This window comes from Pongo abelii, chromosome 2, assembly GCF_028885655.2.
Source record: "Pongo abelii isolate AG06213 chromosome 2, NHGRI_mPonAbe1-v2.0_pri, whole genome shotgun sequence".
Classification (NCBI taxonomy): Eukaryota; Metazoa; Chordata; class Mammalia; order Primates; family Hominidae; genus Pongo; species Pongo abelii.
This window is the reverse complement of record NC_085928.1, coordinates 179054117-179067839: the sequence shown is the minus strand read 5'-3', so window position 1 is coordinate 179067839 and position 13723 is coordinate 179054117. Positions and strand designations below refer to the sequence as shown.

Genomic DNA, 13723 nt, shown 5'->3' with positions numbered 1-13723 from the left:
CCTCTTACTCACTGTGATCTCCAACATCTCTCTGGTGCTTGTCTCAATTAAGACCTAGGCCTGTCATTTTGCCAAACTCATGAAAGACCTAGAATCCAGTTTTAGTGTCAGACTTGGGTCGAAATCTCAGCCTTCTCATGTCTGAGACTTTAAAAAAAAAGCATAAAATGGATATAACATCACCCACTTCAAAAAGTGAAATAGTATATGCAACACACATATATCACATATATAATATCAATAAGTGGTAGCTATTTTGTTCTGCTTTAAGAGTGCATGTATCTAAAAGTTTTTTTAATTATCAGGGTGGTAAAAGAAATTAATTCAATGAATTAATTCAACATAGGGATATTATTTGCCTATGTGCTTAATACAAAATAGAATGGCAAACATTTCTAAAGCAGAAGGGATATATAGGTAAGTTTTATGTGTCTCTCTCTATCTTTAGAAAGCTCCCCATTCTCTTCTCACCACACCCATCCTATCTGCCTGCCTTCTTTATCAGCAGTGGCATCCAAAGAGCATATATGCTCTCTCTCTCTCGCTGAATATATATTAAATGTAATTTATATAAAATATTTATATATCAATATATTATGCTATGTGTTTAAATATAAATATATATCGAGAGAGAGAGAACCTCAAAGAGTGGCTAGCAGTGTATATGCTTGGAAATGCTCTTACTATTATTGACAAATATGGAAGGAATAAAGTGCATATTTGGGAGAACACCTTCTTGGTAGAAAATGGCTCTAATATTCAAAATCAGCCTTGACCTCATGATTTCAAAATCATTAAGCATTCTTGTCTACATTTGGAATGGAAAGGTACTGAATTCGTGACAAATGCCTCTAATTTAATGACTCCTCATTTTTCATGTTTTCTCGTTATTCCTATTCCTAGTCATTCAGTAGGGTTTTTCCATTATAAATAGGATCTTCTCTCCTTAAGCACCTAGAAGTGTCATGAGTAATCTCCAAGAACTGGACAGATGTCTTTATATTTTTATGAGTGTGCTTCCCAGAAACCTACCATTGACTTTATTGTTAGTTCCTTTAAATGTCAGTGATTATGTAGTGATTGATATGTGAGACTGCTTCATCTCCAAAATCTAATTTTAACCTTTCAGAGTAGAGAAAAGAAAACTAACTGACCCACTTGAAGCTTTAAAAGAGAAATACTTGAGGCCTTCTCCAGGATTCTTGTTTCACCCACAAGTAAGTATTTTGGATTTGAGATTTCCAGCTTGTAAACTAACTTGTTGATCCTGAAAAGCAGGTGCAATGAAATGAAAGACATCTTGAGAACATTAGGATTTCCTATGACGCTGGTGTGGAAGAACACAGGAAATTCTAGCAGAATTAAAACCCAAGCTCTTTAAAGAAAAATTAGTTAATATATGTGTAAAGATAACATGATTTCAGTGTTAAATGATTGTCTGCTATTAACTGTTTATTGAGTTAAAGTGCATTTTGGAGTGAGCAGGATTCAGTTAAGAAAATAAATATCCAAGGTGTGTTTTGTGTGTGGTGGTTGCTGACACTAAGAAATAGATCATACTGTGACTCGTCCCAAACTCATGAAGGTCATTCTTGTTCTTTTAGAGCTTAGATAAAAACAGGAAATGAGTCTACCTGACAAGTTGTTACCATAGAGGGTGAAGGAATTTATCTAGAGACCACTGAGCATTCCAGCAAAGCTCTGTAATTGCACAAAAATTCACCACAATGCACAGTGCTATTTGTAGAATAGAATTGTGTTCATTTATCAAAATATATACAGTTTATCATTGCAAGGAAAATACAAAGCAGCACTATCTCTAATTGGTTCATCCTAAAGTCCTTATACATTTAGTAATTTTAAAAAACAGGTTTACATATCAATCACCATCTGGAAAATCGTATTGAAAGAACAAATACGGTATATAAACATCTTGAATGTGGTTTCTTAATTTAAAATTTATTTTACTTTTGTTTAAAGGATGCGACCTCTGGTCTTTATAGATAGCAACATTTTAATAAAAATTCTTAAAAACAGAATAAACTAATTTGTTCTGTTGCAATATGTTCAAACAAAAAATGATGGTTCTCTAATAAAATCAGGGGAAGTTTATGCAAGCTGTCTTATGCAAAGCTATGAGATAATTAAATTCATTAAATAGAGATCATGGGATATGGTTCTTTTTTCCTTTTCCTTTCTGTTACCTCTTTTATACTTTTTCAAGTATCTTTCTAGAGTCCTGAATAAAGAGTATGAGAGTTGTAACACAATCTTCTGGGTTAGTTGGATAAATCTGCTATTGCTAAAGAACTCTCACTCCCTTTCAAAATGAGATAATATATGGTTTAGCAGTAAAAGTTTCAGAAACATTCCAGTTAGTATTAATTTTATATAGGAAGATTAAAGGATGTTCTTCACATAATTACTTTATGGAAAAGAAGTAAGTTACAAAACATTTAATGTTTATCGGGACTATATTTTATATTTAGACTGATCTAAATAGTACTTGTAAAGTTTCATAGGCTAATAAACTGGAATGTAGCACATATTTTGTGTCAGATATTGTACAAAAAGTACATCTCTCTTGATACTTCCTTTATAATTACAAATAAATACTTATGAGGTTATAATATTCATATATACATTAATGTTACAAAAATTAATTACAGTAATATTAATTACAGTAATCCAGTGACTTTCATGTTCTGATAATCTTTACAATTTAGTAATTAACCATTTCAAAATTGAGTGCTATGGGTTCACGGTAGAATGGAGAAAAACCAAAAAGGGATTCAGTGTCTTTGAACATCTTGGTCTACCTGGCTCTTAGTTTTCCTGTTTGTAAAATGAGAGAGTCGGGTGTAAGGTTTCTATCCACTTTGAAATTCAAAGATGTTTTGCTAACCAAGGTAAATTTACCAGTTCATAAGATGAGCAGTATTGTCAACCATTAATTCTGTATGAATTCACAGCTGTTAGCAATGTAGTAGGTATATATTTTAAAATAAAATCGTAAGAGAGCAAATATGTTATATTTTAACATTCCCAAAGTTAATTAAGGATCACAAAAGATGAGGCATGTGTCCAGTGCTTCGAGCATAGCAGTCATTCCTCAGATCTTCACAAACACGCCTGTGGGGGCACAGTGGCAGTGATTCCCTCCTACATCAGAATGTCACGTCTTGGTGTAAGGGATTCCCTATTGCTGCATGTTGCTATTAGAACAGGACCCAAGAGTGATGATCAAAATACTCAGATCCTGATGCGTCATGAATACCTACCAATCAGAATGGATTTCTGCCATTCTGGAGCAGGATACTGGAGGCTTTTGCTGCACCAACTGCCAATGTTTTATTTGCTGGATAGTGGGACTATCTGAGGGGTGTTTGGGGAAGAAGCCAAGGAAAAAGGGGAACATTCAGGATGCTTAGGGCAAAGGCTATTTACCAACTAGTACAGAAATATTTCATTGTTTTTATAAACATCATGACTGTTTTCTTGTGTCATGCTAAATATAGCTGGGATACAAGCTGGGATACAGGTGAGCCCTCTTCCTCTTTCATCAAGTCTTACCCTTCCCAGGGTAGCTGGAAGAGTTGGCATTTAGGTACACAACATATTTAGCATTGTGCTTGGCATGTGGAAGGACCTAAATGAGGAAGAGCTTATTAGTGGGTGCAAAAGCATTTTATTATAAATATAAATATTTATGCCCAATTTCTTTGCCAGGGCCATTCCATGCCATGTATCTAGGAGTACTTGAAAAGATGCTTATTGTATTCTTGGCATGACCTCACTGCAGAAGTAAGGGGGGCACAGATCAAGGAGCCAAAACAGAATGACTTGCCTCTGTTCTCAGTGCTTGTTATGATTTCATAGCTAATGTGCTTGCTTAAAACTGTTCATTGCTTCATTTTCCATTTAAGTATATTGGAGCAAATCACATGGACCCTCTCAGCTTCTGGATCTTCATTTCAAAATGGGAATAATATCTGCCCTATTTCTTGGGTTATCATAATAATAAAGGGGGGGGTCAAATTCTCAATGTTTTAGGGAAAAGAAAGAAGGATGCTTCATAGTGGTATTCTCTGGGCAAGTCTGGTTTTACAATTTTTGTATATCTTTATATTGTTCCCAGCATATTCCTTCCCATTCCATAATTCCTAGTCAGTGATAAGTGAACACCTCAGTAAATAAAAATTTATTGAATTTTATTGAAAGATTATTAGGCTATATTATTGCGTCTTGGAATAATACGTATTTTAAAAATTCTGTCAAAAATACTTAGAAGAGGCCAGGTGCGGTGGCTCATGCCTGTAATCCCAGCACTTTGGGAGGCCGAGGCGGGCGGATCACCTGAGGTCAGGAGTTCAACACCAGCCTGACCAACATAGTGAAACCCCTTCTCTACTAAATACAAAAAAATTAGCCAGGCGGGGTAGCACATGCCTGTAATCCCAGCTACTTGGGAGGCTGAGGCAGGAGAATCACTTGTACCCAGGAGGTGGAGGTTGCAGTGAGCCGAGATTGTGCCATTGCACTCTAGCCTGGGCAACAAGAGCGGAACTCCAACTCAAAAAAACCAAAAAACAAAAAACAAAAAACTTAGAAGATACATGAATGCATACATCAAAATTAAAAGATAAATGCTGAGGGTCTAAAGTCTTCTCTTAGTTCAATTCTTGAAGAAGCATGTTTGCTCTATCAGGCAAGGTGAGAACTATTTAGTCTTCTAGTTTTCTTTTACAAATAAGTTAGTTTACTCTAAGGGAGAAATAAGCATTGTAGAGGCTTTCCCTGCATATGTGATTGAAAATTATTTATGGTCACTATAATTTTGAAAAGGAGTTGAATGGCCACAAATAGGTAAGATGCAGGGAATGTTATTACTGTGTGACCTCTGAATGTCCATTTCATTTGTTCCTATTTTGGATCCTTTGCATTCACATTGATAGCCCATTTGAACATCCATGGAAGTTATTTTGCAATTACACTATTGTAAAAGTGGCTATTATTCCTTGGTTTGATTTTCCTATACTTTTAATATTATTTTTGATTATTTGCACATTTTATTTCCAAATGTTTGGCTTTGAGTACATCTGCAACAGACTCTCTTTTACTTACATTTCTGTCCTTTCTTCATTCTTTTATATTTTCTTTCTTTTAAATTGGCTGATTATCCTGCTACTACATTCCAAGGAACTGAGGAGACAGTCTTTTCTTAAGTTATAATTTACACATTGATGTGAAAAATCACTTAAATCTTCTGTTCTTCATCTTCTATTTTGCTTTCAACAAGTGTTTCGTAGGTTAGATTTCTTCTGCAATCAAGTTTTCATCCTTTAAAAACTACATATATTCCTTATTAAATATACCAAAACATATATAAGCAAAATGTATATCTCCTTTAACCAAGCAAAATGTTATTTTTAAGCGTATATAACTTTTGTGTCTCCTGGGAGAGCTTCTAACCCACTGAAGGTTTTCCCAGTGAATCTTGTCATAATTTATCATTAATTGCTAGATCTTTTTAGTTTTCCATTAACATTCTTAACTGTTCTGACTACTGATGGTCTGAGTCCTATACTAATAAAAATGAAGTAGTGAATTTCCAAGTACATTATCCTTTCGTTATTTAGTGATTCATATTTGAGTAAATATCTTTTCTTTGTTATCAACATTATAAAAATGCAAGAGATTGGATTTTTACAGGAAATGGCCTAATTTTTAGTTATTAAAGTAAATTTAAGCTTATTGTTTTATAGCAAGTAGTAATTAATAAAAAGGAAGCATCTGCTTTGCTGTAAGGTTCTCTAATAGGTAGCATTTAGCTTTCTTGTAAAAATGAACCTTGGTTCAAACATTCCATTTAGGTAAACAGAGGAAATTCAGCAGTGTTGTAACAATATTTAATTTTTATTTCCAAAGCTTTTACTCAAGGTACAGTTACATGATAAGCAAAAATTACTAAGTTAGTACAAATGTTAGTACTAAGTTAGTACAAATGTTAATTTGTACTCAAAAGATAGATTGCAATAAAGATACCAACACAGAAGTAATTTTTTGTTTTTGTTTCAATTTTGCTCCCAGTTCCAACTGCCTGATCAGAGAACTTGGGTAAGTTTCCTACTTATATTTTTGACTAAAGTGATGTAGCATTAAAAAGAAAACAGCTTACATTCTAAATTGCTGTAGAGACATAAATAATTCTGAACCCCTTTCCATTACGTGATATGGCTCCAGCAGGTAGTTCCCCTGCTTTCTCAAGCTGCATTCTTTCAGTTATAATTGGGCATTTAGTGAGCTAGAATTGTTTGCAGAATGATTTTATTCGATAAATCTTATCCATTCCACATAATTGTACCTTGATACGGAACTCTTTCTGGACACCTGGGAACAGGCTGTTAAACGAGGCTTCGAAATGGGTCAGTAAGTGAAAACAACCATTATTTGGTGGAGCCTGTATCAGCATGTAAAGATGATTTTGATAAAGCCTTCTAAAGGATAAAACCTGAACTTGTGTGTAGATACAGGCTGACATGGGAATTCACATCCATATATCCCAGGGCAGAAATTGGTTCTGGCTATTTGAAGATATAAAACTAAATGTTTACAAATTCATGTGTAACTAGTGAATGGATCTTTTAGCATCTAGTTTCACTTCCTTGACTTTCAGTTACTATTTCCAGATACAGTCAGTTTCAGTTAATAATATTAGGGGATAGCTTTATTTTTTATTGTGGAAGATATTCAGGATACAAAGAATACTGCTTATTTAGTTTTTATCCCCAAATAAAACTCGGTCAGTGGAAATAACATATTGTTAAAAATATTCTCTAAGTATATGTGTTTTTGTTTCTCTTTTTTACCGAAAAAGATTTCTGATGAATGGGCAAAATCTTGGGATATAGTTTAGCTGTCCTTTTAAAGTCACTGAATAACTATATGTAAACTTAGTTGAAGCATTTTAGCATTAACCTGTTTCCTCTATTTGATGTTAATTTTTCTTTATAAGAAATTCCTTCATTTTATCTCTTGTGGAATATGTAAAATTGTGATTTTTATCATTCTGATAGACTTTTAAGGTTTAAGTTTATTTCAAAAGTATTCAAATATTTATGGAGAGAGAGGGAGAGAAATCAACCTACTAACTTAGGCAAAGTTGTGCAATAGATGGGGTTGTTTTCTGATTATCCTGGGCTACATTTCCAGTATTCTTCCTTTGCCTTTCCTGGTAGAGATCTGTCTTGAGTATTGTGCCTCATGGTCCTCATCTTTTCTAAGGTACAGTATGGCTTTGACAATAGCTCTGTTGTTAGGTGGTTGAAGCTTAAGGTGTTGACCCCCTACATACATGGCCAATGATTGTACCAACTTACAAAGGCAATATAGACTTTAAGTTAAACTACCTTTTCTTAGAATACAACAGCATAGTGATTGCCATTGCAGTGCTTTGAAAGATTCCCATTCCATTGAGTCACAGGTTTTTCAGAGATGTGATTTACATTTGTATTACAAAACAGCTATTAGTAGGAAATATTAAAGATATATGTTTATAATTTTTCGTGGTAAAGAAACCTCTATGTGGATTGTTTGTAACACAAAGGATACATGCTTGAGGGGATGAATATTCCATTCTCCATGATGTGATTATTTCACATTGTATGCCTGTATGAAAACATCTCATGTATCCCACAGATATATACACCTCCAATGTACTCACAAAGATAAAGAAAAAACTAAGTGATTTCATAATCATGACTGCTGAATGTGATACATGGAGTGAGATAACCATAAAATAGGAATATTTACTTCTCCCCCATATGACCATGATTTTGAGATTTCTCAAGATTATCAAGTGAATAAATATAGAAAACTACCAAATCTACAAACTTTCCCATCATAAGTTATTTATGAAAAGTTAGTTATTTTATGATAAAGTCATGTGTAATCTAATTTGTAAAACATTAGGTCACATAATTCATGGTGTTGTTGGACATATCATTTCATATAATCAGGTTGTCACTTTAATAGTTTTAATGAGAAACCTTTTTATGTCATCAATTATTGGCTGCCAGATAATAAATGTTAAGTGCTTAGGACCCAGTTGATAATATCTTGCCTGCTGAAATGTTTTTAAAAATACTAACTTTATTTGACTAGAGAGATAGCTACATTTTTTGGTAGGAGCTAGGGAATTGTGTCTAAATATTAGTTTGCGTCAGTATAAAGTTAATAGCCTCTTGGGGACTGGAACAGGGTGAAATGACTTCCTCTTCCAGACATCTGGCTGCAGATAACATCAACTATTATATATGTAAATAAAAATTATTGTTCCATAGGAAAAAAACTGTCATTTACTGATCTTAGATTAGCCTATGACATTAATGGATCACAGGGTAATATATTTTTAAAATATATGATCTAACTTTTACCCCTTTGATTTCCCCATTCTCAGCAAATTTCTTATTCATAGTAGTACATATTGCTCTTTTAATTTGATTTTTTCATAATTTAAAAACATATAGCTAGATTCTGTTCCATTTATTCCAATTTATCTTGATTTTTAAAATTTAAAATGAAAGTCAAAACTTACTATTTCTCCTGCAAAAAAGTGTGTTACTTTTGGAAGAACATCACGAGAGTCAGACCAGGTAGCAGGAGAAATTTGAGGTTTTGATCTGTACACTCAATAGAGCTCGTGTTAATCCAATACCTTAATCTAAGGTATTGACTAGTGCTAATGTTGGTCACAGAACTGCCGAGTTACCCCAACTGGCAGATGTCTGAGTCACTTCTGTTTATCTTAATGTGGAAACTTATTCTTTTCAACTGAGGTCAAGTGCTGTAAGAGCACCTATTACGAAGATGAAAAGAAGGATTCAATGAAGGCTTTTATGTTGCTTCAGTGGCTGCTGGCTGGGCAGAAAATGTTTTGTGTACGTGTGTATGTGTGTTAATAGTTACCCTCAGCTCGCTTCCCATCTTCTTTCCCTCCCTTTCCCCACTCCAATTTAATCCTCTTTTCATTTGACACCGGAAGCCAAAGGTGGGGGCGGCTTGTAAGACACTTGCGTAGCCCTTATTCTTTTTCCTATTACCTTTAAGAATGTCATTATTTAGCCATCAAGCCCATAATATATTTTCTTGTTTCCTGATGGTTTTCCCAAATTGAAACAGTTTGAGGTAAAGTAATCACAGTGATCTTTCTTCAAAAGGAGCTAGCTATTAGCAGCTACTAAAGCAAGACACATTTCTCAACAGCCAATTGCTCTCAAATAACTGGAAGGACTTGTGGTTTATGTGTGCTGAAGATGAAAGCCGAGAATAACAGTCATGAGTAAGCTATTTTCCATATAAAAGGAAATGTGTTTCCATAAGATGTTTTGTTGCAGGAATCTGAGTATGTCAGCAGGATGGACACTCAAATGATTTAAAACCACTAGATAATGAAATTTTACTTAAATATTAAATGTACGTAAATAAAACATTTATAATCATTACCCATGCGTTAACTGTTCTTCCCAATAAATGTGTGTGATCATGGCCCTTACCCTTGCTTGTTACTAGTGCTAATCAGTTTGAAGGCCAGAGGTCATTTTTCACTCAGAAAACTTATTTCTTGCTGGGTGGAATATCAAAATGATTTTCTACAAGGAACAATTAGAAGGAATAAATGCAAATACAAGAGTATCATAAAATATTTCTGGATTGACTTTTTAATAAATAAATCCAAAGTAACATGGACATGCTAATGCTCTGTCTAGAAGGGAATAATGACCGTATTCTGCAGAGACAGAATTTCCTCCAACCTCTGTGAGCAGCAGCATCATTCCATATCTCTGCCCTGTGATCAGTATGTGTCAAAGTCCTTCATAGTGACAAATGTGCTGTCCACTTGCATCTGTGGAGAATGTTTTAGCAGCTGAGTGATTATGAATCAAACCCCTGAGCTTATAGCCCTTAGTGCCTCCCGATGCGTTCACATTTGTCGTCTGACAAGTAAATGTATCTTGACTTTCCTCTGAGATTTTTTTGTACCGTGTTTGATGAAAGACATTTGGCAAATTGGCAGTAGTACCCTGTACGTTGCAATTTGTAGCTAGCATTAGGAGTCCGGGCATGAAATGAGAGGGCAGGCTCCAGGATAAAGGGGGAAAATAAGAGAACTAACTAGAACATGAATAGTCACTTGAAGAATCAAACACACAATATTCCTTTTGTGAGAAGAGATCATGTTCAGGCCATGCTGTTAAGACTTTGCTCTGCTTTAAGAAGCTGATGGTATTCTTTCCAGCTGTGTGTCCACAGAATATATGTCTTGTTAATTTTTCCTTCTGAGTAGGAAATATTGCCTTTTATTTTTAACTTGAGCTCATAAATTAGGCCTCCATCTCTGTCCTGCTGTCTCATTAGCAAAAGGATAGTTTCTTGGGTTGACCAGTTGTTTGAATTTGCAGTGATCATCTTGGTTCTTATGTGTCTTCTGGTCTAGCATCACAGCTCTTTGAGAATTTTATGTAATGCATATAGAATGCAAACACCTTTTAAAATAGCTTCTTGAGCTTTCTAATGGCACACTGCCCTGGGAATCAAATAAATAATGGGTGAGTTGATTTAACAGGATGGCCTGAAAGTTTGTTTTTCTACTTAAAAATTCAGTAATAAGCAGCTTCCAAATAAAATGTGAGCCCTGAGGAAACCCAACATGCTGAGAGGGTCAAAGGCAAGGGGAGAGTCCCTCTGGCTGTGGAGCTTAAGAATCAAGCTAAGACTGGGCACAGTAGCTTATGCCTATAATCCCAGCACTTTGGGAGACCGAAGCAGGTGGAAGGATTGCTTGAGACCAGGAGTTCAAGACCAGCCTGAGCAACATAGTGAGACTCCATCTCTACAAAAAGTTTTTAAAAAACAGTGAGGAAGCCAACTTTAAAAGTAAATGCCATCCTCTGCTTGTGACTCTCAAATAAGTGTGCAGGTGAACAAAAACTTGAAGATTATAAACAACAAAAATTAGATTACTGGGGGGAAGAATTAGGCAGGGATAGTTTTCTTTCAAGAATATTTCTCTAAAAGCGTGGTTACATAAACTGCTCCCCCTGTCTTACAAGGTACATGCCAAGTTATGTTATATGAAATCATATTAACATATGATGAACTGTCATTTCAACTTAGTCTTTGTCTCTGATAAAATTAATATTTAATCAAAATTCTTTGTATATGATCCCACTTAAAAATATGGCATATCCAGATGTTAATTTAATGTAGTCTTAGGCAATACCCTCCTATACATTTAGTTTTTTCTTTCTGAGTTACACATATTTGGCTTAAGCTGTAATTTTGTAACACTTCATGTTCTCCCATGCTTTCAGTTCTTTCCTTGGGACTGCATGGTTCTTATGGTTTTCATTGCCTAGGAAAGGCATATAGCAACTTTTCCTATAATTTCCATTATGTTAATATCCATACCATGACACTAATGCTGTCATTTAATCAAATAAAAAGTTAACTTGGCTTTATTAGCTCTCTTATGCATTTCAATGTTCAATTATATATCAGATTATGATAAAATGGCCTAACCAAGGTCTTATGGAAAAAGTTCACTCAGCATTTTATAAGCTTGGTTCTACTTATGGTATTTCCCAAATAAATCAATTCTGGTTGTTGTTTATTTAATATTGGGATACTACAGTCTCTTTCTACAACCCGTCGCAGATTTCATGCTTCCTTTTTAATGATGTCCTTGGTTTGCCAGAGATTATTATAGAAGACAAGATGCCAAACACTTCACTGTCTTGTGCTTTCACCTTTCAGATGTCAGCTATTGAAAACATGGCAGAAAAGCTAGAGAGCTTCAGTGCCCTGAAACCTGAGGCCAGTGAGCTCTTACAGTCAGTGCCCTCTATGTTCAACTTCAGGGCGCCTCCCAATGCCCTGCCAGAGAACCTTCTGCGGAAGGGAAAGGAGCGCTATACCTGCAGGTAACTGCACAGTTAATTATGGCTGACTTTCCAGAAATCTCCCCTCTGATTTCAAAAGGCCTTGCTGTTTGTTTTGGAAATTATTCCTGATTAGATGATTAATAGCTACCATAATAGATCTCCAGCACTTCAAAGTGTTCTTCATTTAGTGAAATATAAAAATAGTGTTTTTAAAAAATTATTAAATGTGAATTTTAACACAGGCCATTTGGTTGTGATAAATGAGGTTGGAAACAATCCAAATACTATCTACTTGTCTCACTTTGATATTTATGAATTTTCTTTCACAATTAATTATTTTCATCTAAAGGTATACTACTACTGTCCTCAAGCATATATTTATTAATTGTCATGGCATTAAAGAATAAGGCCATTAATTAAAGACAAGTAAGGTCCATAAGTGAATAAAACTAGCTAGTAAATTTTTTGTTACTCATCAGTAGTAAACCTTATTTTATGTTTCTGGTTTTGTGTGTGTGATTTGTTTTTTTTGCTGAATAAATTGTGCTTATAATTTCTGAATCATCTTTAGAAATGTGTAAGTATCTGACTCAGGCATATCACTTTATCTGCTCTTTGAAAAATACGTCACTTTCTTTCCAGAAATAAAGCTTTTATGGGTACATACCTTGATGGATGAAGTCTCAGGATTTTGTCTGACTGATACCACTCTATGCATAGGGAGTTATCACTGTGGGGGGTGACATGTAAAATGAGTTGAAACATTTGAAATCTGTTTACATCAACCCAGATTCAGAAACGCTCATCATATTTTTATCCCCTCGTCTGGTTCAATTTTGTGAATGTAAAAATATCGAGTTAATAAGAGAGATGTATAGGAGTAATCAAAACTAAAGTCTATTTCCATAAATTGCTTGCTTATACATGAACAAATTCAACCAGATCTTAGAATGCAGTCTTTATTTGTAGAGTTATTTATATTAATATCTGTGAAATGGCTTTGTTGTAAATTTTAAATACCAAAGAAATGTGAGTTCCATGCAAGATTAATTGAATCAGGAATAAGCATCTGGCTGCTGTGTGGCTCGAGTGAAATATAGTCGACTGTGCTGACTTTCTCTTATAAACATCTTTTCATAACAGATACTGTGGCAAGATTTTTCCAAGGTCTGCAAACCTAACACGGCACTTGAGAACCCACACAGGAGAGCAGCCTTACAGGTTTGACAGTGATATTTGCTAAATATCTTGATAAATATTGTAATAATTAAAGTGAGTTCATGGACACGATTTCATAGGAGGCTATTTTATGCATGTCTGAATATATGTCTATTCAATTTTGAGTCAAGAAAGAATTGACTAATGGCTAGGATCAAAATTAGAAGAGTTCCGGTTTCTTTAATCAAGGCTTCCTACCTCTCAGTTTAAAAGTTCTAGCACAGTGTCTACGACAGAATAACTACTTAAGAAATGCTAGCCATTTTAAGTATTATTTTTTATTATCATTTGTTCTCTTTTCTCAATAATTAGGATGATCTTAATTGACAAAAATCATAACATTGCAGCCTTCCTTTTCCAAGCCTCAAATCTCTGCTAGGAGTTAATAACCCATATGTACTTTTTTCCCCCAGCACAGCTAAGTCGTTTTGCACGGGTTCCAATAGGAGGTTTAAAGAATAGATTTTAGGCTGGGCATGGTGGCTTACGTCTGTAATCCCAACACTTTGGGAGGCAGAGGCAGGTGGATCCCTTGAGGTCAGGAGTTTGAGATCAGCCTGGCC

The 13723-nt window shown here is 34.7% G+C and overlaps 1 protein-coding gene across 13 annotated transcripts in view; it reads left to right on the top strand.

Moving 5' to 3' along the window:
* The window catches only part of MECOM (MDS1 and EVI1 complex locus), a 582105-nt gene that overhangs the window by 549074 nt on the left and 19308 nt on the right, over positions 1–13723 (top strand). For 7 of the 13 annotated variants that reach the window (XM_054552960.2, XM_054552959.2, XM_063722323.1 and 4 more), the window contains 4 exons: positions 1130–1217; positions 6091–6117; positions 11815–11981; positions 13086–13163. In XM_054552960.2, coding sequence (XP_054408935.1) covers positions 1130–1217; positions 6091–6117; positions 11815–11981; positions 13086–13163 — 360 coding nt within the window. The remainder of the gene's footprint in view (positions 1–1129; positions 1218–6090; positions 6118–11814; positions 11982–13085; positions 13164–13723) is intronic. The other 6 variants (XM_054552967.2, XM_054552962.2, XM_054552961.2 and 3 more) reach the window with 1 other exon arrangement.